The sequence below is a fragment of the Cebidichthys violaceus genome, unplaced genomic scaffold (genome assembly GCF_023349555.1).
Source record: "Cebidichthys violaceus isolate CVI_PGR_0920_01 unplaced genomic scaffold, fCebVio1.0.p SCAF_6, whole genome shotgun sequence".
Taxonomy (NCBI): Eukaryota; Metazoa; Chordata; class Actinopteri; order Perciformes; family Stichaeidae; genus Cebidichthys; species Cebidichthys violaceus.
The window spans coordinates 2989345-3013062 of record NW_027176816.1 but is presented as its reverse complement, the minus strand read 5'-3'; the positions used below and the strand labels follow the sequence as shown (position 1 = coordinate 3013062).

The 23718-nt window shown below is 37.0% G+C and overlaps 3 protein-coding genes across 5 annotated transcripts in view; 1 reads left to right on the top strand and 2 right to left on the bottom strand.

Annotated features, from left to right (window-relative positions):
- Positions 1–10707, top strand: part of cables2b (Cdk5 and Abl enzyme substrate 2b) — a 30813-nt gene extending 20106 nt beyond the window's left edge. Inside the window, exons 4-10 of the mRNA XM_068733352.1 lie at positions 473–581; positions 682–850; positions 1794–1891; positions 3755–3861; positions 3991–4110; positions 5000–5084; positions 6138–10707. Coding sequence (XP_068589453.1) covers positions 473–581; positions 682–850; positions 1794–1891; positions 3755–3861; positions 3991–4110; positions 5000–5084; positions 6138–6290 — 841 coding nt within the window. The 3' untranslated portion in view covers positions 6291–10707. The remainder of the gene's footprint in view (positions 1–472; positions 582–681; positions 851–1793; positions 1892–3754; positions 3862–3990; positions 4111–4999; positions 5085–6137) is intronic.
- Positions 10708–11009: 302 nt separating this feature from the next.
- Positions 11010–15462, bottom strand: LOC137889436 (uncharacterized). The gene is made up of 6 exons (XM_068733290.1): positions 15393–15462; positions 13564–13917; positions 13013–13186; positions 12767–12865; positions 12607–12644; positions 11010–12525 (listed from the first exon to the last, which is right to left on the bottom strand). The coding sequence occupies exons 1-6, from the start codon at positions 15430–15432 to the stop codon at positions 12451–12453; spliced, it is 780 nt and encodes a 259-aa protein (XP_068589391.1). The 5' UTR covers positions 15433–15462; the 3' UTR covers positions 11010–12450.
- Positions 15463–17225: 1763 nt separating this feature from the next.
- Positions 17226–23306, bottom strand: LOC137889404 (uncharacterized). 3 transcript variants are annotated; one of them, XM_068733251.1, is made up of 7 exons: positions 23224–23306; positions 21691–22038; positions 21129–21302; positions 20880–20981; positions 18512–18549; positions 18260–18421; positions 17226–17643 (listed from the first exon to the last, which is right to left on the bottom strand). In XM_068733251.1, the coding sequence occupies exons 1-7, from the start codon at positions 23261–23263 to the stop codon at positions 17470–17472; spliced, it is 1038 nt and encodes a 345-aa protein (XP_068589352.1). In that variant the 5' UTR covers positions 23264–23306; the 3' UTR covers positions 17226–17469. The 3 variants fall into 3 exon arrangements, with proteins under 3 accessions (XP_068589352.1, XP_068589354.1, XP_068589353.1); XM_068733253.1 differs by having other exon boundaries at positions 20880–20924; XM_068733252.1 differs by having other exon boundaries at positions 21129–21257.
- Positions 23307–23718: the final 412 nt, after the last annotated feature.

Below are 23718 nucleotides of genomic sequence, written 5' to 3'. Positions count from 1 at the left end.
AAACTTCTCTTAATCCCTTTCTCTCTATCACATTCACACACACACATGCACACACACAGAGTTTCACATGGTAATCTACAACTGCTGTGTGCGTGCTTACATCGCGTCATACTCACGCCACACATGCACAGGAAGTATCCTGCACAGGAAGTATCAGTACTCAGGGAAATGACTTCACTTTGCTAGAGTGATGTGCTGGTTACAGAAACATGGCAGTGGCCCTTACACCGCTACATATCTGAAACGCCTCAACACCTCTTCCGCAAGATCACTTTTTCATGATGCTAACAGACCAACAGCCATTGACTTTTGAGGAATTTAAACTGCCGCAGTGTTCTGGCTCACATTTCTCATGTTGTGAATGTTTTATCTGAGCTGTCCTTAATTTAAATTCCTGATGGTGAACCTGCTGCCAGGAAGGACTCTGTTCTCACGTCACCTTAACAACCTCTCTCTCTCTGTCTTTCTCCAGCGACCCTACATTAAACCACCCGAGGAGGAGACACTCGTCTGGTAACATCTCCACCACCCTGGAGATGCTACCGGGGCTGGAGGGTTTCCAACTGGACACCTACGGCAGGGTAGATAAACACGCATTCAGACACACACTGGTAGATGTTGTTATGATTAGGGAGGTTTTTGAATTCAGATCCTGTGAATTCATCTCTTCTTCTGTCTCAGTCTGTGTCGTACGCCCAGTTCCTGTACTCTACTAACGCCCTGGTGAGGCAGAAGCCGTCGTCAACCAGCGACCTGATGCTACAGATTCCAGTTTCCAGGAGTACACACAGCATGCCGGGCAGGAGCTGCCCACCTAGCAGACTAAACAGCGCTGTGGGGCTGGACCTGGGTAATGCATGCATACACACACGTTGTTACCTCCGCCAAAGAGGTTCTGTTTTTGGTTCCGTTTGTCCGGCAGGATTGAGGAAAAACAACTGGCCTGATTTTCATGAGAGTTGGTGGAAGGGTGTAGCATAGGCAAAGGAAGAGCACATTAAACTTAGGAGCGGTTCCAAATGATGGGGCGGTTACACACATTATATTTCACTTTTGTTAACATTGCGTGACAGAGGTCTAAACTCTCTGTGTGCGCTTCTAATTCTAATAGTATTGATGTGCCTTGCCATACCCCTAAATATTGGATTATACCATTACACCAAATAAAATGTAAATATTGATAGTTGATGTGTCCCTGCATTCAGAGTAAGTGTGAGAACATTGTGACAGGAAGTAGAAGCAGAAGGGGTGTGATTGTGGCTGCAGAGAGAAAGAAAATAAAAATACAGAAGGACTAACAAACACAGGATGGAGGGAGGAGATTAGAGTGAGGTTGGGTGAAGAGATCATAGAGAGAGAGTTGTTGCAGTTGTACTGGAGTTCTTGTTATGTTTTAAACACATGTGTATACGTACACACTGTGTGTCTCATGCTTCTGCTATCTATAAACTCACACCCAGTGACAGAGCCCTGTATTATCCTCTAAACCTCTCTTTCTAATCTGGAACCTTTCATTAACACAACACAACACAGCTGTGTGTGTGTGTGTGTGTGTGTGTGTGTGTGTGTGTGTGTGAGAGTTAGTGTGCATATTGATAGCAGGTTTATATTTTTAGTCTTCTTGTGACGCGTCTATTCAGTCTCTCAGCTCCCAAAGCTGACGTATTCACACATCTTTTCTTAGTAGGCTAACTAGTCACAAAAACCTCTCGCAATCATGTGGTTTATTGACAAATTCATTTCTGATTATCATATTTTTTAATAATTGTGTGTGTGTGTGTGTGTGTGTGAAGGTCTTGAAGATGTGACGGACTACGACCCTAACCTCCTCAGTGACCCCCAGTGGCCTTGTGGGAAACATAAACGGGTGCTGATCTTCGCCTCCTATATGGTAAAAAAAACTAAAACTTTTTTATTATTTCAAGAATGTGCTGCATTACATATCATTCTACAATTTGATTACAATTCTCCTAACCTAACTCCTAACATGTTTCGTCAGTAAATATCCAGTGATTATTTATGTGTGACGACAGATGACACCAGTGTTTGGTAGTTTTGTTTCTGTCTCTCTTTTGGTTTCACGTCTGGATCTGGTTCATTTCTGTAAGGATGAAAATGGTCTTTGGAAGCTTTATCCACAAAGTGACAACTACACTACTGTGAGATTAAGAACAAAATGTCTTATTTTAATTTTTAATGTTCAATGAGCAGAATGAAAAAGTGAAGGAGAGACAGGCAGAGAGAAAATACAGATGCAACGACAGAAAGTGCAGAGGAGAAAGAAGGATTGAGGATTATAGACCTCTGAGAAGAGAATAATCGCTCCTGAGAAGAGACATACACATTCATGTGCGCACACACACACACACACACACACACACACACACACACACACACACACATACATCAACATAATTATCCTATAGGCAGCAGCTTAGTTTTATCCTTCCACTGAGATAAATTAAATACTACAGACACACAGACATGCTTTATCACTACTATTTAATCCGTCGAGATCACCGCTGAGGTGGGCTGCTTTGTCACTGATCGTGTGTGTGTGTGTGTGTGTGTGTGTGTGTGTGTGTGTGTGTGTGTGTGTGTGTGTGTGTGGCAATTTAAGGCTGGTTCTGGTGATCCATTTTCTAAATCTAATATAAAATGTTTTCTCTCCTGTGTTTACATGTGTACAGATTTTGACAGGATCATCTTTCTCAGTTCCTTAATTATGTTTTTTCGTCTGTGAAACAGGTGCAAAGAAAACGTTTTGGCAGGTGGAAACTCATTAATACTCATTTCTGTCCACAAGAGGCTGAAGTGCACCCCTACCACATGTTCTAAATACTTCTTAAAGTATTCCTGTTTTCTTCTTGGTGAGATCCATGTACTATAAACATGAAGTACATGTATTGCCAATTAGCAACTTACGTAATGTCACATCTTTCTTGGCTTGAAATGTTATTCGATAAGTGCTAATCTGCCGAATCATGAAGGCTTTTAGTCCTATTAAGAACATTGTGTGGTGCTCTTCAACCTCTTGTGGCAGAAATTAGTATTACAACAACAAACTCTCTCACACACACACACACACACACACACACACACACACACACACACATAACATAGAAAGTCTATCCTGGCAAAACCTTTTTTCACCTGTTTACAGTTTAGTTTAGATTCAATTTAGAAAATGGTTCTCCAGAATTTTTTTCTCACTTGCTTCTCAGGACTTCCGTTATTATGTCTTTTTGATGTGAGTTCAACTGTCTCTTCAGTAAATCCTTTACTCCCCCAATACCTAAAAATATGAATTGGCTCCTCCCACCATTCTCACTCTAATTGTAAAGCTAGAGTCTTGTATAACAGTTACAAAGACATTCATTCATTTTTGTGAAGCAGGATTCAACCTACATTATTCCAGGTTGTGAACTGCACATACACAACAATTATTTTATTAACTGGTGTCTAATATTTAATAAAATACCAATAATAGCACAAGGATACTAAACAGGCATCGGCATGGCTGTACTGTTGGCAGTTTGTGCTCTGAGTGAAGCCGTCAGTGTTTACTTCATCGTGAGGTCCATTTACGTTCAGTGACCGTTGTTTGACTTTGAAATGTCTGTGCTTACACTTTCACATGACGACACATCTCTCCTTTCCTGTTTATGCATTCTTCTCTTCCTCCGCTCCTTTTCCTATGTTCTGTTTTCTCCATTTTACTTCACATCTTCTCCTCTCGTCTTTTATCCTCCAGACGACAGTCATAGAATACGTCAAACCGTCTGATCTGAAGAAAGACATGAACGAGACGTTTAAGGAGAAGTTTCCTCACATTAAACTCACTCTCAGCAAGATACGCAGGTAGTATTTGAAATGAATTGACAAAATACCTTCAAATGTATTATTATGACAATAGAATACTCAAGTTGCTGAGACTACTGTAAGCATGTCAAAACTGTCTTTGACTTGTATTCTGTCTTCGTCTCACAGTCTGAAGAGAGAGATGAGAGTAGTTGGGGAAGATTGCGGCATGCAGCCCGTCACCATCGCGATGGCGTTCGTCTACTTTGAGAAGTTGGTGCTGCAGGGTCGACTCAATAAACAAAACAGGTACTTTAACATATTAGCCTCATATGTTTATTTAACAGAACAGATATGCAACATGGATCAGGGGCGCGTGTAATCACGGCCGGCTCGAGGTCACTTTAGTCTTTCCAATGGTTCAGACTGGTCTAATGATTAATGTGTAACACTGATTTACTACATTTAGTAGTGGTTGGTTACACATAGTAGCACAGATTGATTCCATTGTGGTTGCTTTTAGTTATCTTAGTGTCCATATGATTTACAACAATTAATGCACATTTCTGGCTCATGAAAACCAGATGTGGTTGTTTAATAAAGAGTATTACAACTGTAGATTTCCAAACATGCTGCTGTGTTGAGTCCGCAGTGTGTGGTGTCAGAGTGGCTCTCTGTTGTGTTTAGTTTTAGTTGGTCATAAAAGTGTTGAAAAAAATAATTTTCATGATTTATTCAAGACATTCTATAGATTATTGTCCCATCTCTGTTTATAACGAAGTTCCAAAACTGAAAACTGAATCCTCTCCTTCATATTGACCGTGTTTGGTATAACTTTAACTTATACAGTTGTAACGCCACTTTGGATGTTGTTTCAGCAGAACTAGCCAGTTTTGGGTTCTGTCAGTTAGGTGCACATACACCACGGGGTAAAGCAATGCAAAACAAACAGTGAATGTTGTTAGACTGGACAGTTCAATCTAGATGAGGGGCTTTTTTTCTAATGTAGCTTTGTTGATATTTTGGATGTAAATATGGTATCCCCATATCTTTGTCCACAGTCTCAACACTGTGGATGTTGCCTGTTAATGTTTAATGTTATGTGACTGTTGTATTCTAAATAGTTGTTGAGGTACAAACGCATGAATCTGACCTGTTCTTCCCTCATGAGCTCCTCTTTACTGCTGTGGTTTTACAGGAAGTTGGTGTCAGCTGCCTGCATCCTACTGGCTGCTAAGATCAGCAGTGATCTCAAGAAACAGGAGGTCAAACACCTCATTGATGTGAGTCTCTCACACACACACACACACATACACACACACACACAGAGTAGGATCATGGTGGTTACCTCTGCCTGTCAGTGAGCTCATGTTGCTTTTGCACAGGTGCTTGTGAAGCTGATCTACCTGAGCAGATGGAAAACTGTCCTGCAGCGTCTCTAAGCTGCAGGACAGTTTCTGTCCTTCACAGTTAACTCGCGACTCTCCTCACACACAGTAGAGAACAATCGAACTTCGTAGTGTTGTCATTAGAACTGGTAAAGTGGAAATTTGAGCTTATCAAAGAAAGGTCAGCACAGAAATGACAATATGTTTTTGGTAGAAACAGTGTCTCCATTACTCCACAAAGTACCGACACGTTTGTTTTTCAACACTACAACGTTCCAGTCAGTTCTGATCTTGGTTACAATTCTTTAATAACCATGTTTAATAGCCTTATCAAAACATTTGTATTTAATTAGTCAATTAATAGTCAATCACTTACATCAAATATGAAGCAAACATGTTGAACGTATGTGACACCATTGTGAGGAATTGCTGTTTTATTTCATTGTAAACTTTATTTGGGGGTTTTAGGCTGTTGGTAAAACAAAACAAGTCTCTAAATACATCATCATGATGTTGACAGATTCATCAGTAATGTAAATAGTTGTTCATTGATTACTGTAATGTATAATAATGAAGAATTGCATCTCAGATTACCAGATCTTATACAAATTATTAGTAGTTATTTATTTAATTTGAAACTTTAATAACTTAAACCATTAATCAATGCTTTTGATGCAGTCATATCAGAATTGCGTTGATTTTGGCAATATTTAAGTAAGTAGGGTGAAAAGAGAAGATAACTGGTGACTTGTGTTTTGTTAAGAGTTGCACTTTTCACCTCAGAGCCACCTTAAGAAAGTATTGTATCTCAACACTGAATTTTAGCTTCAAAAAGGTACAAAATTCATCATCTAATAGGCCAATAAAAAAGAAAAGAGAAAGCTAGAAAAAAGCTAGAAAAGAAAGCATCGTGTCCCTCATGCTTTTGTTTGCGTTGCATCTCTGTAGAAGCTGGAGGAGCGTTTCAGGATCAGCAGGAGAGAGCTGATATCGTTTGAGTTCACCATCCTGGTGGCCCTGGAGATGGCGCTCTACCTACCGGAGAGCAAAGTCATGCCCCATTACAGGAAGCTGGTGCTGCTGCAGCAGTCAAAGCAGTGACACGCTGATCCCTCCCTCCAGGGACTCTCAGCAACTCAGAGGTACGAAGTCTTCCTCCTCCTCTGTGCTCACAATGCAGACGCCAAAGCTCATCCACACTGTGACGGTAGAACGACGGCTCAACGGCTCGGCAACAGACAGCGTCGCCTGCTCTCCTCCCTCAAGCACCAAAGTGACGACACACTGTGATCGATGGTTCAGCAGCAGGACTGATGCCTGGCTCAACAGCACCACGAGAATCACTGATGGTCAATTTTATCACAAAGCTCAAAATCATGTCTTTCTTAAAGGAAATGATGTTTTGTTTTTTTGGTGTAAGGTTTCCCTCACTATCTTAGTAATGGAAACTGCTGAACACAGCTCTCTGAGGGTTGCTGGTTGAAACTTGTATGGCAGATTTTCATCATTTTGGTTAAATCTGAGTTTATGTGGATTGTTTGTTAAACTGTGTTTAACAGTTTTGAGTGATCCTTTCTGAAATTTCTGCAGTTAAGAATGTGAGTAACTATTGGCCCAAAAAATACAAAGTTTTCCCTTCAAGTTGTCCCGCTGCACCTGTACCCTCTTCAGAATTTACAGGATAGCTTCACAATGTTTCAAATCACTGGAGAATTTTAGTTCCAAACTAAATCTAATCAGAAGAGCCATTTTAAAATACACTTTCATATTCACAGCCAATCAAATTACTGCAATGGGGTTTCCAAAATGACAATTTCCTAATTTGTTGACAACTTTAGAGTTGCCTGTTTGTGTAACACTGTGGATCAAAGACACTGAGACTGTGATAACAAAGAAATTGGAGATAAAGGCTAAAAATAGCCTTCCTTATTTTTTTCCTTACATTCTTGCTATGGGAGGGAATTGATCGAGCACTGTGGTGACTGCAGTTCCCAGTACTTCCTTGCATCTTGTCCTCTCTTTAGGCTGGTTTCACTGGTCAGAATGGTCTCTCACTCGCATTAATGACGCTGCGTCAGCACTTTTCTGTGTGCAGTCCTGATGTTACATCCTTCCTTCTCTCTGAACGTCCAGCCGGCTTTTTTCTGAATTATCGGCATGATTTTTCGAGGCTTCTGCTTGTTTTGTTGAAGATGTTTACACCACCACTCAATCGCTTCTTCACTGGTTATCATGAGCCCGCTTTACTGTAACAAACATTAAGATGTTTAAGTGCCTTGCCTAAGGGCACCTGAATTTGAGTTGTTTTTCTATTTCTTCTGTCCGGATCCAGGGATTCAAACAGACGACTTTATCGTCACCTCTCTTCTGTATTTCTGACGTTGTCGTCCGTCCACCAGCAGACTGCTGCTCACTCTGGTGGTCACAGAGGAGCAGTGCATCTTCAGAAACACGCTGCGATGATGAGAAGCAGCAACAGATGAAACCATCACATCATTGTCTCTGCTGCAGCGAAAAATGACACTGTGGCATTCTGGCAAATGAGTTTCCCTTCATCCCGTTTGCTTCTGTGAGGTCGTATGAACACCGTGTCCCTTTGCGAGAGTCCGTGTCCGACATGCTCTGCATTTCAAGGCTTCTTCAGATGCAACCTGAAAGATGCCGTCTTTTGCCCAAGTTTGGGGGACGCAACAGGTGTTTCCTTTTGAGGGTCTCCAATGTCCCGAAGTGATGGAACTCATTATGATACTATGTTGAATCAAATATGGACGTTTGCTGGTTTTCTTGTTCTGACAAAACAAACCATTTGAATATTTAACCTACATTTTATAGACCAAACATTTAATGAATTCATAAATTACGGATGGAGACTATGAAACAAACACACCAGCTCACTTGAGGTACAACAGGCCTGTAACGACGGTCATTATTAATATTATTAATATTATTATTATTATTATTATTATTATTATGTTTTTGGGACAGCACGGTTTGTAAAGGTGGACCACAACAAAGACTTTATTCATGTTTCTTGAAGAGAACTTGCTGTAGCTACAGACTTCCTGAGACAACAAGACCTTCCTGTTCATAAACTACCTTGGAAAGAACTCAAATATTATTTATTCTGTTATTTATTATTTTACTGTATCATAAAGGGACAGATATTTAACCAGAGGCCTCTAACAGGTTGTTTGTGCCTGTTTTTACTCCATGTCGCAGCAGTAAAATCTGCTTTATCCAAAACCAAAGTGAGTACTTTCTTTTAGAAGCGGTCACCATTTTCTACAGACGGCCATGTTGGAGCAGAGACTACAGCACAAACACTTCCTGTCGGGCCTCTGTTGTTTTTGCACTTTGCCTTTTTGCTTCACAATCCTGACTCTTAATTTCATCACTAAGTAACGAGGATAATAATATTTTTCTACATTAAATGTGTAAAGTATGTTATTTTATTATTGTATATTGAAATCTGACCGATTCACTGAGCTGTATTTATTGTTAATAATCCTCCAGATGAAGAATCATGTTTACGATGAAACACAGATAATTCAGTTGTAAACAAGGTTCTGGTTTTAAAACAATATTCTTCATCTCGAGGTTTCTCTTCAATGGTCTTCCTCTCGTGTGTGTGTGTGTGTGTGTGTGTGTGTGTGTGTGTGTGTGTGTGTGTGTGTGTGTGTGTGTGTGTGTGTTAAAGGCACTTTGTTGTATGTTGGAGTCTGAGTGTTGGAGCAGGGGGGCTGATGGGTATTCACATGGTGTCGTGTTTCAGGTTGTTTCGTAGCATAAAGCTGAGGGTTCATTTAGGGTTTTGTTTTGGTTATTTCAAACAGAATGTGTTCTTTCCCTCTCTGACCGGGCCAATCGGCTTCAAACACCAAGTGGGAAGAGGGACTGACCATTTCATTAGCTTGAATTAGCCAATAAAGGCTGTACGGAATAGTTCGAAGCTTCATTCATTACGTTGACGTTCAAATTTAAATCGACATTTGAATGCTGCAAATCCATGTTGTAGTTTTTATAAGATATTTGTCTTTCCTTCCATGCAGCCACTGTTTGCCATTCATTCTGGTACATCATGCAGCACACATTGTGTAACGCATCACAGGAAAATCTACTCTTTTTTTCCCAGTGTATTATTCGTTGTGAGGTAATGCGATGAAATATGTTCGCATGAGTCTGAACTAAAACTGCATTATAATTAATATAAATTATTATATTAATTAATTTATTCATTATTCATATTTAAAATGCTGATTGAAGTTGTAACATTGGGTGGATTAATTGATAAATCGATAAAGAAAATCAATGTGTAACTATTTTAATCATCAATAATCGTTTTTGTTCCATTTTAAAGCGAATATATTTTAATATTTGATGGTTTTAGCTTCTGAAATGTGAGGATTTGATTACCTTTAGACAGTTTGTCGGAGACAACGAGCAATTTGAATACAGGAAAATTAAGAGTCAATTTTCAGTATTGCTTGACATTTTATTCATAAAACAATTTCTGATCTACAGATAAAAGAAGTAACAAGTTGCAGCCCTAATGTAGACCCTCTGTTCATCAGTGATGCATCACAAGCAAGTTTCAAGAGTCTGCAATTAGATTTGTCTACTCTGCTGGTAAATTATTAAACCATCTGAAAGATAAGAAAAGAAATTTGATTCAAAATGTTTTTATTTATTAATGGTCAGCAGAAATATAAGTTGGAGTTAAGGAGCTAAAAGTTGAAGGAACATGAAGACGTGTTCCTGTTGAAGACGGAGGTTTGGGTTGCAGTTTTCCATCCTGCTGTTTTAAGCAGTGAAGGAGACTCCATGCTTCATAGTTTGCACTGGAACAGAGTAGAGTCATGTATTTAAGGTAAAAAGCACATTTTGGCAATATAAACAGCTGGGATTCTTATGTGAAGGTTGATGAAATAAGATGTTTAAAGAAGCACTATTACTAAATAACTATATGTTAAATATTAGACTCTGCTTGATCGACAGCACACAATCGTCCAAAGTTGTCTTCTGAGATTTGTGATATTGATTCTATGCAGCCATTAGTCTGTCAGCTGACCTTCATCCCCCTCCTCCTCCTCCTCCTCCTCCTGAGTGTTTACCTTTCATGTGCCACAGCATTTATTTTAACCTCACATGTTCATTTTATTGTTTTGTATCAAGTAATTATTATTTGTATTGTTCTTTGAGCACTATAAGGCTGTAAAGGGAAATATTGAAAAGTGTTTGTCTTCCATTTATGATTATTGTTCTTCCATTATTTATGTTGTTTTGGCTCAGCTGTTGTTGCCACATGTATTGATACAGATGGAAGCAACAGAGGTTAGGGACATTCACTTGTGGTCAGAGCAATTCATATTTTTTGTAACGTGTTTGCAACACAAAACTGAAGGATATTAGTGGATGAAAATATTTATAAAAATATGTAATAAAAGATAAAGACCATGTACTGTTTAAACTGCCAATGTTATGTCAAGTTTATTTTCATTAAAAAAACTGTAAATTGCTACTTCTGTTCTAATTCATTATTTTACCAAAGTTATTTTCTTTCACTTCAAACAGAAACGATGTCTTTACAGTTTCACATCCGCTGGTAGTCGTACTCGATGAATCCTGTTGACGGTAAAGTCTGTAGATGAGACGCTGTTAAATGATAATCAAAGTACCATTTGGTTCCTTCTAACTTTTACCTTACAAATGTACAGTGTTGAAGCTACAGATGAAGTAAGAGTACAGTAAAGATGAGGTGAAGCGTCTTCGGCGTGGTTACAGTCAAAACACACGTCTCCCAGAAGAACAGAGAAAACAACGTTATCAACATACTATATTTTATTGATGACTTTTATTGACATACTATATTTTATTGATGACTTTTATTGACATACTATATTTTATTGATGACGTTTATCGACATACTATATTTTATTGATGACTTTTATTGACATACTATATTTTATTGATGACGTTTATTGACATACTATATTTTATTGATGACGTTTATTGACATACTATATAAATGACTTTTTTTTACTTTTGTCGACATACTGAACATTCTTATGGCATGCTTTACAGCAAAAAACATGCTATACTTTGACTTTTTTTTTACTTTTTTCAACACACTATACTATAACTTCTTAATGAATACTATACATAACTGTTACTTACTTTTTTTTCTTACTATACTATCAATGAATTAATTGACTTGACGTGACTTTTACTTTACTTTTTTCGACATCTATGACTTTTTAAAAAAAAAATTTGACAAACTATACAAAGATTTGTTTTTCATTTCTTCACAAACTACACTGTGAATTTCTTTTTTCTTTTTTCGACGTGTTACACTATGACTTATTTCATGATTTTTTTCGATATACTATACTATGACTTGTAAAAAAATTTTAACATACTAGAATATGATTTTTTTCAACATGCTATACTATGACTCTAATACATTTTTCAACATGCTATTAAATGACCTTATGACTTTTTTCAACATGTTTTGTTAAATGCAATCCAAGAACGTCCAAACATTTTTGTAGTGACAGAGAAACAAATGTCTTTTGTCCACAAGAGAGCACTGACAAGTTTATTACATTTTTGAACTGTAAAATGTCTCACTCAGTAATATATTGGTCAAAACGTTTTAGAAATACACATAGAATTGATAGTATTGTATTAAAAACTGTTTGTTTATATTATGTGTTAATGTTTAAAAAAAATATCAGCAGATATACAGTCATCAGAATTTTGATCATCTAAAATATTGTCATCAGTATCAACCACTGACTGTGAGCGGCATGCTAGAGTGATGCAGGGATGACATAATTTATCAAACATGTTTGATGCAGCACTCTTCTTGAGTTTAAGTTTGTCACATGAGCATAATTTCAGTGTGTATGCTGCTTCATGTGAACTGTTAACAGTCTACTTCTTAATATTGATCTACATATCTGTACTTCTCTCTTGTGGCTTTTTATATTTCTCAAACTGACCTGGTTCCTGTTTCTTAAGAAGGAATTTTACTCTAAAACATAAAATGATGTGAAGTTTGTTTAAAACCACATTTTAGACGACATGTCCACAATTTTGTTCTGTATTCTGCCACTGCAAAAATATTTGCTCTGCTGTACAATGAAGTTGTTACACGTTGTTTTAGAAGATGAAGTTTAAAGACACTGTGACCTGAACCCAAAGCTGAATTCCTAACACATTTATTCTTACTTTCTTCTGAGAACTGGCTTCAGTAGAAAGTTTAAACTGCAGACATTTGTAAAGGAGGAGTTCTGCTCTGTCCGTCGTCCTCTCTCTCCTCAGACACCCGGTTGGCCTGCAGGAGAACAAGTCTATATTAATATCAAATGGTTTCAATATTAATAATGCTCAATGTCTCAAATTTACCCAAACTCACCTCTGTGACATTAATGTACTCAGCTTCTACAGTAGGTTCTGAAAAATATGTGGTTCAGAAGATTAGGGCAAAGTGTGTTGTTGTTGTTGTTGTTGTTGTTGTTGTTGTTGTTGAGTTTTAGACGTTCAGTTCCATTGGTGTGTGTTTCCTGTAGCCTCACCTTTGCGTTTACTGGCCCTCTTCCTGCAGATTATCAGCACAGCCGTTGACAGTATGATGATCATGACGACCAGAGTCAGACGCACATACAGCAGCACACCTGTGGTTGTTTGAGCAGAGGAACAAGTTTGTTTTACACTTTATTATGTAATATATCTGGGAGCCTGCATAACTGTCAAGCTAATAATAACATCAACTAAATATTTAAGTCATTAAATTAATACTTTATAACAAAAAATCTTCCAACCTGCAGCTGGTGTCTGTTCCTTTTGAGACTGCTGGGTACCTTCGGGGGAGGCTGATGAAGGTGTGTAGCTTCCTGTACTGGAGCTCAAACACTGTGTTGTAGTCAGTGTGGAGGCTGATGGGACTGATGCTGAAAAAGGTTGGAGAGTCACATTTGGTTTTGAAGAGACTGGAGCTGAGAAACACACAAAAAAACAATGAACACACAACTACACAATCAGATACTAGTTGATACAAAGAAATCTGTGGTAACATTTCACTTCAATAAAACGAATTATCTGTTCATGTATCAATATATTTCTAATCATACAGCAAAATGCAGAATGTAATCAATGTGTTTGGTGCAACACTATTCAAATCAGCTGTAGTGTGGGACAGTCTGAATGTATCACATATGTTACAGTTGAACTGTTGGTTTTAAAGGAGCATTCATCAGTTTTTACAATGATGCAAATATGCAGCTCTAAATATAATTGTTAGACTAAACACACCGAGGTATTTGAAACATCAGCAGCTGTCAGTGAACAGTTCATTCTCTCAGTAGAAACTCACCTTCTTCAACTCTGATCTCAATTTCCTGGTATGATGGTGAGAATGTTAAAGATCTGTGCAAACCACATCTGTACTTTCCTGCATCTGACTTAGTCAGATTTGTGATGCTCACATACAGAATTGTAGAAGTCTGTGGAAACGTTCCTTCTTTATATTCAATGCTGTATCTGCCACTCTTAGCTGTGACATCATCTGTTTTAATGAGAATATCTTCTTCTTCACATGGTTCCTTACAGAAGATCTTCCTTCTTCCATGGAAAATGAAGATGCATCCAACTGTGATGTCTCCTCCTTCCTTTCTTGTACTGACGATGATCTCTGCATTGATGAGACCAGTGTTTCTGCCCTGCAGTGCTGTTGAAAGGATGATCAATCAATAGTTATTATCTGGACTTCCCTTCCTCTACTGGGATAAACTATCCAGTTCAACTAGTCTGTTACTGAGGGGTAATAATTTAATACAACTATAATTTAATTAGGATTCTTTCAACCAAGACTTTAAGAATCAGAATTGTCTAACATTCTTACAACGATGCTTTAAGGTCACTGTAGGAAAGAAAAATATATTATTGTTACAGAGTTTGGGGTAATATCCAGAGAACAAAACTATTTTCTGAGATTAAAGTGGCAAATTTACGAGAAAAATAAACACAAACATACAAGACTAAACGTGGACAACTCAATGAAAGATTTCACTTCATTACCCAGATTAGAATTGAAAGAAAAAAAGAAAAGAATATAGGCTACCAGTCACAAAGGTTTATATGATAAATATTGAGTTAATTGTTTGAGTTATGGAGAAGAGCTAAACCATAAAAGTGTTTTCTTATTCCTTCTCCTTCTCAGAGATGTACTCTGTACAGTTGGTACATTGACTGTTTGGTGAGAATCAACACAAACAGTCAAACTGATACAGATACAAAAGTCAAAAATTAGCTTTGTCTTCTTTCTGAACACGTTTACTGAAAGATTTAATTGATCCCAACTCATCCAATAGATGCAGCTTGTTTTCCAAGATTGATTTTCTACTGAACTCTCTGCAGCTGTAGTCAGATTTACTTATGAGTTTCACTATTTAATTTAATTCTTGATTTAAAGTTTATTTTGTTAAAGTCACCAGTACTTTTAATGATGTCATGTCAAAGGTAGCTGGTGACTAGTGGAAAGTAACTAAGTACATTTAACCAAGTACTTTAAGTGCAGTTTTGAGGTACTTCACTTCTATTTTCTGCTACTTTATGCTTCTACACCACTACAATTATTTCATACCTTTAGTTACTCTGCAGAATTAGGTTAAAAATACAAAATAAAATCAATATGTCAATTAAAATGTTTTAATATAGATTATAATGAAACTGTATGGATCTCCAGGAGGAAATCAGCTGTGCAGCAATTTATAAAGTAATTAAATCAGCTCCACCTCTACCAGCTGCAACATTAAAGTGATGAACACATTAATAATTACAATGCAGAATTATGAGCTACATTAACATGATATAAGCCATTCTGCATAGTGAGTACTTTTACCTCTGATACTTTAAGTATATTTTGATGTTAATACTTGTAGTACTTTTACTGAAGTAAAAATTGGAGTGCATGGCTTTTATTTGTAACCGAATATTTCTACATAGTGTTATTTAGAGTGTTAAGATCTATGAGTACTTCTTCCTCCACTGAGTGACTCATACAAACTCCGATCATCCTGTTTAACCACAGAAAGCAACAATATGTGTTGAACCAATAAGAGATGTGATGAAACACACTTCACTCAAAAAAAAATAACATTGTAAAATAAGAGAATGATAGAAATAGAAAGTCAGCGTACTCACTGAAAAAGAAGACGCAGATCAAAGTGTGACGAATGTCCATGTTTGAGGTTCTGATGGTTAACGCAGCCTCTCCTCAGTCTTCACTGACAAACCAGGAAGTGTTCACTTCTCTAAATGATGGAGCCCTTCCTCCAACCACATCACATTCTCTACTTAACTCTACTTCCTTATGCATTGTTTTCACTGTATCATATTTTGTAGATTAATTAAGATTTCTTGTCTCTATATTCACATAATCTACAGAGCTTTAAAGTTCTGAAAGATGCTATTATTCTATCATGTGCATACTAGTTATTATAAGATAATAACCAACATCCTATGTAATCTTTTTCTTTGTTTTAGAGATCAGCAGGGTTTTATGTTCTGTATACTAGCCAAGCAAAACCAAGCTCCAAGCTAAAATATGTATCGAGGGTTTCTGAGCATTAGAAATAAACAAACTTTTTAATTCTTGTATTTTGTTAAATGCAATCCAAGAATGTCCAAAAATGTTTGGAGTAAGAGAAACAAATGTCTTTTGTCCACAAGAGAGCACTGACAAGTTGATCACATTTTTTAACTGTAAAATTGCTCAATCAGTAATATATTTGTCACAATTAGGATTGTATTAAAAACTGTTTGTTTATATTATGTGTTAATGTTTAAAAGAAATGTCTGCAGATATACAGTAATCAGAATTTTTATAATCTAAAATATCACCACTGACTGTGAGCGGCATGCTAGAGTGCTGCAGGGATGACGTAATTTATCAAACAAACATGTTTGTACTTCTCTCTTGTGGCTTTGTTATATTTCTCAAACTGACCTGGTTCCTGTTTCTTAAGAAGGCAACACCTTACTTTAAAACATAAAATGATGTGAAGTTTAAAACCACATTTTTGAGAACAAGATCACAATATCAGATTGCAGAATGTCGGGCTAAAACAAAAAAACATTTTTTTATTTTGAGACGATAACTTGTACTTGTAAAGAACTACATTTTAAAGTAACTCATAACGTTATGTTTAACCACAGAAACCAAAAAACAGAGTCCATTCATGAGAAACGGTTTACTGTAAACTGCAAAATGTATCTGACGTACAGTAAATAAAGGAAATTAAAAAAATAAATCAAAATAGAAAGTGAATGTACTCTCGCTTCTTTACATGATGGAGTCCTTCGTCTAAACACATCTATTTTTCTTTTTTCTTTTTTTTTAATTATACTTTCTTAATCCCGCAAGGGGAAATTGTTCTCTGCATTTGACCGCTCCCTGTATATAGGGAGCGGTGGGCTGCCCATGATAGGCGCCCGGGGAGCAGTGAGGGGTTCAGTGTCTTGCTCAGGGACACTTCTATCTGCAAGTTTATGTATGATTTTACATTCAAATTACTTGGTTGCAACTTAAAATGGCATTGTCATATTTTTGTGGAAAAAATGTATTATAGTCTCTGCACTGCTTGAAAATCTTAAACATTTTTGATCATTATTGAGTCCTATATGTCTTTTTTTTAATTGTCACATCATGTAAAGTTCTGCCAGCTACGAATACTAATCAATTTGTTAAAAAAATAAAGAGTGTTTGTGCTCCAGTACAATAAAAAAGTAATGATATATCTATCTATAACGTGAAGGCCTTAGCGAGCATTCTGTCCAAAAATGTAAGGAAATGCATGTTAATATTAACAGTGATGACAAAACCAAAGGACACTCTTTAAATATCACAGGACATTGTTCTCCAGTCAAATAGATCCCCTTAACAAAACCAATTATACTTTAGAAAACACAAAACAATACAGTGTCTAACTGCAATATCAATATTATATTTATATATATATATATATCAATTTCAGCTTATAAACATCTCATCTTCTCAAACCTAAATATATTAACTTTTTTCCCCAGCAGTCATTGCTGTTAGGTGTCACATTTTCAATCACACTGTAAAACTAACAGTTAACAAATATAACAGTTCTCAAAATAAGGTCAGTTCTCTGACACGATAAAAACAGATTGTGGCGTGAACGTTACTCATTCAAGCCCCTTTGTGTTCCCCTGTTGGCCACTGATGGAGAATGTGGCGTTGACAGCGTCTGTGCTACGGCTGATGTGAAGTAACAACGGAGTACAGGGGAGGTGACGTGTCTTCTACCCGAGGCACAGAGTAGACAACGTTATCTGCATCACCACGGGGGGCGCTGTTGAGCGAGGCAGCTGGACCGTCGGCAAAATCGACGTCAGAGTAGATTAGTTTACCCGAAGCATCTTCAATCTGCGAGAAAACAAAGAGAGGTCAAAGTTCATCACTTAGGCTCTTAGCGTGTGTGCTTCCTCATATCATGTAAACCGTTTACAGGGTTTTATCTCCAGATGTATTGAACTCAATGTCTGTATTTCAGCTTTCACTCTGAGGACTTCTACCTTGAACCAATGGAAGCTTGTGGCTCTAGATATGACCAGGAACTGGCTTGGTTCCTGTTTTTAATAGGTTGCTTTTCTGTCTTGATGAAAAAAATAGACAGATGGAGTTTCTTTTCCAACTTTGTTGACTTAACTTAATATTTTTACCAAAGTCATGTTACTTGGAATTATTTTAAATTTGAAACAAGCTGATGAAGTTCATTCTCTCTTGAGGACTTCAAAATATTTCCTTTGCAGTACATTTGAATAACATTTGAATTTGTCTCAGACTTCCTCTCAAAACCTGGATCAAAACAAAAAAGGCAAATGTACATTTAAGAAGCTATTTTTTACAACTGCCGTCTTTGGGTGAGGGACAGAGAAATCACTTTTGTGAAATGTGTGAAAGTCGTAACCATGACTGTGTCAAGTTATTTAAGGTGTTTTCTAAGCCTGAAACTTTAAATCCTCCCACAGTTGCAACTCACGGTCTTCTGAGAAGTGGCTGCAGTGGCCAAGCTGTATTCGTCTGTGGTTTCAACACCGTTTGGTTTGGTGTATCTGACGTAAGTGTAAACTGTAGATACTTCTACAGGAGGAGATGTGCTCCATCTGTCCTCCTCTCTGATCTCCTCGTACTCACGGTTGGCCTGAAGGAGGAGAAGAGGGGTTTGTATTAATATGAGCAGGTTTCACAAACATGAAGGATGCTGTGATGTCCCAGATGTACTCAAACTCACCTCTGTGTAATTAGCGTACTCAGTTTCCACAGGAGGTTCTGAAAGGCATGCAGTTCAGTATATCAGCTCAAAGAGACAAGTTTTAAAAACATTTTACGTCTTCTTTTCTAAAAAAGGATCCTAGAAAGGTTTTGAGCAGACCTCCTCTCCTCTTGAAGAGAGTCGCCTTTGTGCTCTATTGTTTTTGCAGGATTATCTTTATTTAATTTTTTGCTTTCCACCATGATATTTGCTTTCAATCTCTTTCAAACAAACCTATATAATACCTTGATTTATAAGATAGTATACAGTATACTATCCTAGTAGGGCTAACATATAAAGAAATACATAAGACAAAATATAAGACAGAAAAGGAGCAGTGTGTAGGATTTAGTGGCATCTAGTGGTGAGAATGTGTGTCAGAGAACTACGGTGGCCTTCAGGTAACATATAAATGCCAAAGGCTCTCAATAGAACCAGTGGTTGGTATGTCCTTTCAGGGCTACTGTAGAAACGTTGTGCAATATGGTGAATTCCGTGAGAAGGACCCACTCCCTATGAAACTATAAACGGCTCATTCTAAGGCAGGGTGATTAAAAGGCGGACCACGGTCCAGATCCGGGTCCAGACCACGTTGTATCTGGGCTCTAGACCTATAACCAATTGATAATTGATCATTATTTTTATTTTGACGGAGTGCTTCAATATTTACTCGCGCAGCTTTTCTAGCCTTTATGGTACCAGGAAACACACCGACCAATGCGATGTAAATATTCTCACGTGATTCTACTCAGCCAATCAAATATGTGTTTTCTAACAAACTTTCCGACTCCAGTGAGATTCACACACACGGGAGAGACGGCCGAGAGACAGAGTAGATTTGTATTTGCAGTAATACTGTTAATGAGATATAAGAACTTCTTTCATTTTGTGTTGGGTTGTTTAAAATCTTTATTTCATTTATCGTACAACTTTTGCAGTAAGTGCTGTTCCTTCAGCATGTTGTATATTCTGCCAAATTAATGTTTTTTTCTTCCTTCTTTAAAGATAACCTCCTCCAGAGGTCCTGATCTAAACAAAATACATATTTGTCAATGTGACTTTATTCTGAAGTCCTGTAAGTGATTGGACACTATTGTGCATAATTATATCTGATAAGTGTTAAATTCCCCTCGTAGTCCAAGTGCTCCAGTTGAGCTCCACATTTTGTCTTCCTCGGGATACTAAATTGCATTACTGGTATTTTTGAAAATTTTGTTCCATGATTTTAATGTGAGTTTATAAATAAGTAATGTTTCATATTGTGTTTTATAAACAGAGATTTCAACAGGTTTTGAGGCTTTAATTGTTTGCTTTCAATATGTATCCAGGGTTCGTCGGCTGTGTTGATATAACATATAATATAATAATACGCTATATTTAAGACATCTGAGAGGCATAATACATTTGGAAGTTTAAGACCTCTTTCTGTTCTCGGATTTTGAAAAAGAGTTCTTCTCACCAAATTAGACCAGACAAAAAGGTGAGTAAGAATAAATAAAAAAATGTTTTGGGGGAATTAGAGCTATAGTTTGGAAAATAAAGAGAAGTTTATGGGCAAGTTTGACCATTTGTTAATGCTACATTGCAGCTCATTAATTAGAGAAATAATGTTATCATAGTATAATTGTGTTTTTTCAGTCCTTTTATGGCAACCTTGGCATCTAATATGTTCTTCCATTAAGAATTGTTGCACTCCAGACTGACTGTTAAGTGATTGGAGAAGAGCATCGGCACATTCAGTTGACCAGTCATCAGCCTGAATGACCTGTTAATGTGCTCCTAACACCCAGTCACTGACACACATTGTTTGTCTTTAGACTCATGTTGTTGTTTTTTTGTTATAATGATTTAACTTGACTTTTTAAGATTTCTTTTTTTCTCAAAATGTTTACAAGACTGAGTTTAATCTACTGTCTGGATCATCTCGATTCATGACAGCCTACACTACAGCTTTTACAAAACGTTACTTCAGATGCATATTGATGAGATAATAGCAGTTTGAATAGGATAACGCTCATTTGATTCTATTAAGTTCAGCTTGACACTATATATAAAATCTTATACAGTATATGAATAGTTATTTCATGATATCTCGTATATATAGCGTGTGACATAATCTAGGAACATCGAGCAGGATTTAGCTTTCAATTTAAAATAGTCTGAAACACTTCTGAAAGTCCCTTCTGCACTTTTCTTCAGCTAAATGTTCCGTTTTAGTTGTCCGGATGTCTTTGTTATGTGTGTGTGTGTGTGTGTGTGTGTGTGTGTGTGTGTGTGTGTGTGTGTGTGTGTGTGTGTGTGTGTGTGTGTGTGTGTGTGTGTGTGTGTGTGTGTCCTGTAGCCTCACCTTTGGGTATATTGGCCCTCTTCCTGCAGAATATCAGCACAGCTGCTAATAATACGACAAGTATGACGACCAGAGTCAGACCCACATACATCAGTGTGTAATCTGTGGTTGTTTGAGCAGATGAACAAGTTTGTTTTACACTTTATTATGTAATATATCTGGGAGTCTGCATAACTGTCAAGCTAATAACAACATGAACTAAATATTTAAATCATTAAATTAATACTTTATAACAAAAAAATGTCCAACCTGCAGCTGGTGTCTGTTCCTTTTGAGACTGCTGGGTACCTTCGGGGGAGGCTGATGAAGGTGTGTAGCTTCCTGTACTGGAGCTCAACCACTGTGTTGTAGTCAGTGTGGAGGCTGATGGGACTGATGCTGAAAAAGGTTGGAGAGTCACATTTGGTTTTGAAGAGACTGGAGCTGAGAAACACACAAAAAAAACAATGAACACACAACTACACAATCATAATCAGATACTAATTCTACAGATACAAAGAAATCTGTGGCAATATTTCACTTTAATAACATAATTATCTGTGAATGTATCAATGCATTTCTAATCATACAGCAAAATGCAGAATGTAATCAATGTGTTTGGTGCAACACTATTCAAATCAGCTGTAGTGTGAGACAGTCTGAATGTATCACATGTGTTACAGTTGAACTGTTGGTTTTAAAGGAGCATTCATCAGTTTTTACAATGATGAAAATATGCAGCTCTAAATATAATCGTTAGACTAAACACATCGAGGTATTTGAAACATCAGCAGCTGTCAGTGAACAGTTCATTCTCTCAGTAGAAACTCACCTTCTTCAACTCTGATCTCAATCTCCTGGTATGATGAGGGTGTTAAATATCTGTGCAAACCACATTTGTACTTTCCTGCATCAGACTTAGTCAGCTTTGTGATGCTCACATACAGAATTGCAGACTGTAGAATTGTTCCTTTGTCATATTCAATGCTGTATCTGCCACTCTTAGCTGTGACATCATCTGTTTCAATGAGAATATCTTCTTCTTCACATGGTTCCTTACAGAAGGACTTCCTTCTTCCAGAGAAAATGAAGATGCATTCAACTGTGATGTCTCCTCCTTCCTTTCCTGTACTGACGAGGATCTCTGCATTGATGAGACCAGTGTTTCTGCCCCGCAGTGCTGTTGAAAGGATGATCAATCAATAGTTATTATCTGGACTTCCCTTCCTCTACTGGGATAAACTACCCAGTTCAACTAGTCTGTGACTGAGGGGTAATAATTTAATACAACTATAATTTAATTAGGATTCTTTCAACCAAGACTTTAAGCATCAGAATTGTCTAACATTCTTACAACGGTGTTTTAAGGTCACTGTAGGAAAGAAAAATAATATGTTATTATTACAGAGTTTGGGGTAATATTCAAACTATTTTCTGAGATTAAAGTGGCAGATTTATGAGAAAGAAAACACAAATATACAAGAAAATAACTTGAATAGTCTTTAAGATTAAAAAAAAAAAAACACTCACAAGAAAATAAATTCTGAAAAATAGTATTGTTTATGTCTACACATGGACCAGTCAATGAAAGATATCACTTCATTACCCAGATTAGAATATAAGTAAAAGAATTAAAAAACAATATGGCTACCAGTCACAAAGGTTTATATGATAAATATTGAGTTCATTGTTTGAGTTATGGAGAAGAGCTAAATCATAAAAGTGTTTACTTATTCCTACTCAGAGATGTAACATTTATTTATGTTGATTATTTTTGTTGTTTATGAGAATGTGTTAGACAGTTTGCTATAATTACTGTTCATTTAATTTCATTGTTTTGCTGAGAGAAATGGAGCCTCTGCTAAGTTCATTTAGAGGTTGAGCTGAACACACACACACACACACACACACACACACACACACACACACACAGTGCGTCTGTTGCTAGCTATAATTACAATGCAGAATTATGAGCTACATTAACATGATTTAAGCCATTCTGCATAGTGAGTAATTTTACCTCTGATACTTTAAGTAAATTTAATGTTGATACTTGTTGTACTTTTACTTCAGCAAAAATGTAAGTGCATGGCTTTTATTTGTAACCGAATATTTCTACATAGTGTTATTTAGAGTGTTAAGATCTAAGAGTACTTCTTCCTCCACTGAGTGACTCATCCAAACTCCGATCATCCTGTTTAACCACAGAAAGCAACAATATGTGTTGAACCAATAAGAGATGTGATGAAACACACTTCACTCGTGAGAAACTGTTTCCCATCTACTGCAGAGCTTAACTGACCGACTGAAAAAAATAACATCGTAAAATAAGAGAATGATAGAAATAGAAAGTCAGCGTACTCACTGAAAAAGAAGACGCAGATCAAAGTGTGACGAATGTCCATGTTTGAGGTTCTGATGGTTAACGCAGCCTCTCCTCAGTCTTCACTGACAAACCAGGAAGTGCTCACTTCTCTAAATGATGGAGCCCTTCCTCCAACCACATCACATTCTCTACTTAACTCTACTTCCTTCCTTATGCATTGTTTTCACTGTATCATATTTTGTAGATTAATTAAGATTTCTTGTCTCTATATTCACATAATCGACAGAGCCTTAAAGTTCTGAAAGATGCTATTTTTCTATCATGTGCATACTAGTTATTATAAACTAATAACCAACATCCTATGTAATCTTTTTCTTTGTTTTAGAGATCAGCAGGGTTTTATGTTCTGTATACTAGCCAAGCAAAACCAAGCTCCAAGCTAAAATATGTATCGAGTGTTTCTGAGCATTAGAAATAAACAAACTTTTTAATTCTTGTATTTTGTTAAATGCAATCTAAGAATGTCCAAAAATG

What these genes read in the sequence shown, in the direction of transcription:
- LOC137889436 (XM_068733290.1), bottom strand. Translation starts at nt 15,432, where the DNA reads ATGGACATTCGTCACACTTTGATCTGCGTCTTCTTTTTCA. An exon ending in GGAACAGACACCAGCTGCAG is followed by an intron (nt 12,866 to 13,012) that starts GTTGGAAGATTT and finishes AAACAACCACAG; the next exon opens with GTGTGCTGCTGTATGTGCGT. An exon ending in GAGGGCCAGTAAACGCAAAG is followed by an intron (nt 12,645 to 12,766) that starts GTGAGGCTACAG and finishes CATATTTTTCAG; the next exon opens with AACCTACTGTAGAAGCTGAG.
- LOC137889404 (XM_068733251.1), bottom strand. Translation starts at nt 23,263, where the DNA reads ATGGACATTCGTCACACTTTGATCTGCGTCTTCTTTTTCA. An exon ending in TGAGATCAGAGTTGAAGAAG is followed by an intron (nt 21,303 to 21,690) that starts GTGAGTTTCTAC and finishes TGTGTTTCTCAG; the next exon opens with CTCCAGTCTCTTCAAAACCA. An exon ending in CAGCCACTTCTCAGAAGACC is followed by an intron (nt 17,644 to 18,259) that starts GTGAGTTGCAAC and finishes GTTTTCTCGCAG; the next exon opens with ATTGAAGATGCTTCGGGTAA.